General features: G+C 40.7%; 2 protein-coding genes across 2 annotated transcripts; both read left to right on the plus strand.

The window, feature by feature from the left end:
* The first annotated feature begins 710 nt into the window (after nucleotides 1–710).
* Nucleotides 711–2777, plus strand: LOC143214125 (uncharacterized). The gene has a single exon (XM_076434774.1). The coding sequence runs from the start codon at nucleotides 711–713 to the stop codon at nucleotides 2775–2777; it is 2067 nt and encodes a 688-aa protein (XP_076290889.1).
* A 144-nt stretch (nucleotides 2778–2921) lies between these two features.
* LOC143214126 (uncharacterized) lies at nucleotides 2922–4034 on the plus strand. Its single transcript, XM_076434775.1, has one exon. The coding sequence runs from the start codon at nucleotides 2922–2924 to the stop codon at nucleotides 4032–4034; it is 1113 nt and encodes a 370-aa protein (XP_076290890.1).
* The last annotated feature ends 653 nt before the right edge of the window (nucleotides 4035–4687 follow it).

The raw sequence follows: 4687 nt of genomic DNA on the forward strand, positions 1-4687 counted from the left end.
GTCGTCTTTCTTTTCCTTAGCCGTTGCTAAGTGTTACACGTATAGAACTTCCTTTGTGTTTTGTAGGTAATTACGTGCCTTTGTAACAGTTAATAAAGTTATTGTTACTAATTATACTAGCAGCAGTGATTCTGATTCAATTGCAATCTATCGGACCTAAACGCGTAGTAGGTCGCCTTCCCTATCAGTCACCAGTAGGGATAAAACCTACACAACTTCTATACCGTTGAACCTATCGCTATGGAAATTGGTATACATAGGTATTTGTGAGCACGAGGAATATTTTCGCGCTATCCACTTTGTTGTAACTCGCCATCATATTGACGACAAAACAGAATAATTTATGATTATGCCCCCCACACAAAAGATCAAACATTGGAAGAAGAACCAGACATGCGCGGCAAGTGTCAGCCAGTACAGCTGCTGAAACATCTGAAGGGCGAGTCGCACGAGTAGAAAACCTGCGAATGCGAGCTTCTACATCAAGAGTTGTTGAAACATCTGAAGAGCAAGTCGCACAAGTTGGAAACCTACGAGTGCGAGCTTCTACATCAAGAGCTGCTAAAACATATGAAGAGCGAGACACACGACGTGAAGGTCAACGCTTACGGCAGAGTCGATCAAGAACGAGAATCGATCTCAAGAAAGCGGAGTTCATTTACAATAAAAACTTTGATTACAGAATGCATCACGATGTTGCCATAGGACCAATGACTAATTTGTGCTTTCATTGTTGCGCTTTGAAGTTTCAGAAAGAAACGCCTGGCATGTGTTGCTCCAATGGCAAAATCAACTTGCCACCACTGGCTGAGGTACCAGAACCACTTTTAACTTATGTGGCTGGAGTTACTCGGGAGTCCAAACACTTTCTACAGCATATTCGTAAATACAACTCATGCTTTCAAATGATATCGTTTGGAGCAACGAATATTGTGAGATATGGTAATTTCATGCACACCTTCAAAGTCCAAAGACAAGTGTATCATCAAATTGGTTCATTTCTTCCAGTAACCGGCGAAGATCCACAGTTTTCGAAAATTTATTTCATGGACAATGTGGAAGAAGAGGTTGATCGACGATGCACATTTAGTGCAGTAACAGATCGGAGAATTATTGCTGAATTACGAGCATTATTCCACGAACATAACTGTTTGGTCCGAGATTTCAAATCCGCATTAGCGGATGTAAGAGCGGATGATTTAAAAGTCATAATCAGGGCAGACAAAACGCCATTAAATGAGCATGAAAGACGTTTCAATGCTCCAACGGCCCCTAAAGTAGCAGCTGTAATTGTCGGAACAGAGATTACCCGCCGAGATATTGTTATCAGCAGACGAGATCAAACCAAGCAACGTGTTGCTGAAACACATCGATCGTACGATGCTCTTCAATATCCAATACTGTTTCCGCGAGGAGAAGACAGATATCATTTCGAAGTTTATCAAACTAATCCCATCACAGGTGCTGCGACAACGAAAAGAGTCAGTTGTATGGATTTTTATGCATACCGTATCATGATTCGATTCCAACAATGTAACCATATCCTGAAGTGTCGTCAACTTCTCCAACAATTCATCGTTGATATGTACGCTAAAGTCGAAAGTGAACGACTCAATTACATTCGTTACAATCAATCGAAGCTTCGAGTTGAAGATTACATTCATTTGCGAGATGCAATTGCGAATAATGGAACAGTTGCTAACATTGGACAAATGGTTATACTTCCAGCTTCGTATACTGGAAGTCCAAGACATATGCAAGAATATGCTCAGGATGCTCTAACATATGTTTGCAAATACGGACGTCCAGATCTTTTTATCACGTTCACATGCAATCCATCTTGGACTGAAATCAAAGATTTACTTCTACTTGGCCAGCAACCATCCCATCGGCATGACCTCATAGCGAGAGTTTTTAAACAAAAATTAATACGATTTATGGATCTCATCACTAGGAATCATATATACGGAGAAACTCGCTGCTGGATGTATTCGATTGAATGGCAGAAAAGAGCTCTACCACATGCCCATATTTTAATTTGGTTGGTTGAAAGAATTGCTCGAACTCAAATTGACGATATCATTAATGCTGAGCTGCCCGATCCAGAAGAAGATCCAGAATTATTTGAAATTGTCAAAAAACATATGATTCACGGACCATGTGGACTATACAACCCACATTCACCATGCATGAAAGATGGAAAATGCACTAAAAAGTATCCACGTCAGATGATACAAGAAACACAGACTGGTGGCGATGGTTATCCGCCGTACAGACGACGAAAACCAGATGTTGGAGGATACACAACAACTATCAAAATCAATAACGTTTATTTCGAAATTGATAACCAGTGGATTGTGCCCTATACTCCTATTCTTTCCAAATCATTCAATGCGCATATCAACGTGGAAGTCTGCAATTCAGTTAAATTGATTAAATACATATGTAAATATGTGTATAAAGGCAGCGATATGGCAGTTTTCGGACTTGCGAATCCCAATACTCCCGTTAATGAAGTAGAACAATTTCAAATGGGACGTTATATTAGTAGTAATGAAGCTGTGTGGCGAATTCTTGGTTTCGATATTCATGAACGCTTTCCTGCTGTTATACATCTCAGTGTTCACTTGGAAAACGGTCAACGAGTCTACTTCACGGAAGAGAATGCAGCCCAGAGAGCTGCAGACCCACCAAACACAACGTTGACCGCTTTCTTCCAATTGTGTGCAACTGACGAATTCGCGAAAACGTTGTTATATCATGAAGTCCCGCAATAGTACACTTGGGATTAATCGACGAAGAAATTTTACAGTAGAAAACGAGGCACCAGGCATTCTTCAATAGCTGGCATATTTTTCTCTGGAACATTGGGACGAGTATATACTGTTCATCCGAATAATAGTGAATGCTACTATTTGCGAATGCTGCTTCACGTGGTCAAAGGACCAACATCGTTTCAAGCAGTCAAAACCATCGATGGTCAAGTATACCAGACATACAGAGAAGCATGTTTCAAACTTGGTTTGCTTGGAAATGATCAATATTGGGACAACACATTGACAGAAGCTTCTGAAACACGTCATGCTCACCAAATACGAACTCTGTTCGCCATAATCTTGACAACCTGTGCGCCATCTGATCCGAAAGATCTATGGGAAAAACACAAAGAAAATATGAGCGAAGACATACTTCTCCGAGAACGCAGAGACAATCCCGGCCGGGATGTACAGTACTCGGAAAACATTTTCAATGAAGCACTGATATTGCTTGAGGATATGTGTTTGTCGATTAACAACAAACTTCTCAATCAGCTTGGGCTATTTACACCGGAACGTAACAGAAACGATGTTGTTGATAGAGACGTATTGCGAGAAAAACAATATGATGTCGATGCGCTACAAGTTTATGTTGAGAGTCAGAAAAGGCTCTTAACAAATGATCAACGACTCGCGTACGACACAGTTATGGAGTATGTACGAGGCGGAAATTGTGGACTCCTTTTTCTTGATGCACCAGGAGGCACAGGAAAAACATTTCTACTCAATTTGATACTCGCCGAAATTCGAATGCAGAATGAGATTGCTGTGGCTGTAGCATCATCGGGGATTGCAGCAACACTACTTGATGGAAGACGCATGGCGTATTCGGCTTTCAAGCTGCCATTGAATCTAAATCTTGCTACAGATACTCTTTGCAACATTGGAAAAAAATCTGGAATGGCAACTGTATTGAAAAAATGCAAAATCATTATTTGGGATGAATGTACCATGATCCATAAGAAAGGACTTGAAGCACTTGATCGTACTCTGCGAGATTTTCGAAGCGATCAACGTCAAATGGGCGGAGCTCTGATATTGCTCGCCGGTGATTTTCGTCAAACTTTACCTGTCATTCCAAGATCAACACCAGCAGACGAGCTGAACGCATGCCTGAAGAATTCGGCTCTTTGGAGACATGTGAAGAAAATTACACTTTCAACCAATATGCGTGTGCATTTACTTGGAGATGTTTCTGCACAAACATTCGTCAAGTAACTTTTAGATATGGGCATTGGCAAACTTGCGGTTATTCCTGAAACACAGGAGATATCGTTCCCACTAAACTTCTGTCAACTTCAATCATCAATTGAAGATCTTGAAATGAAGGTTTTTCCGAACATCGTCAACAACTTCAGGAATAGCGATTGGCTATCCGAGAGAGCTATCTTAGCTCCAAAAAATGATGACGTCAATTGAATCAATAACAAGATTCAATTGAAAATTCTTGGTGCGGTTACCAAATATAAATCCATCGATACAGTTACAGAAGAGGATCAAGCTGTTAATTATATTATCCAATAGAATTTCTGAATTCATTGGAGCCTGCTGGAATGCCATCACACATATTAGCGTTGGAAGTTGGTTCACCAATACTGCTCCTTCGGAATCTCAACACGCCAAAGTTGTGCAACGGAAACAGACTTTCAGTGAAAAAACTGATGCCGAATGCCATTGAAGCAACAATAATTAACGGCAAATGTAAAGGAGAATATGTGCTTCTTCCACGCATTCCAATGATTCTCACTGATTTGCCCTTCACCTTCAAACTACTACAGTTTCCTGTGCGTCTTGCTTTCGCGATGACAATCAACAAAGCTCAAGGGCAGTCACTGCGCGTTGCCGGATTAAATTTATAAAATGTTTTTCAC

This window comes from Lasioglossum baleicum, chromosome 12 (genome assembly GCF_051020765.1).
Source record: "Lasioglossum baleicum chromosome 12, iyLasBale1, whole genome shotgun sequence".
NCBI lineage: Eukaryota > Metazoa > Arthropoda > Insecta > Hymenoptera > Halictidae > Lasioglossum > Lasioglossum baleicum.

Excerpts from the sequence above, each read along its gene's own strand:
- LOC143214125 (XM_076434774.1), top strand. The coding sequence starts at position 711 with ATGACTAATTTGTGCTTTCATTGTTGCGCTTTGAAGTTTCAGAAAGAA.
- LOC143214126 (XM_076434775.1), top strand. The coding sequence starts at position 2,922 with ATGCTGCTTCACGTGGTCAAAGGACCAACATCGTTTCAAGCAGTCAAA.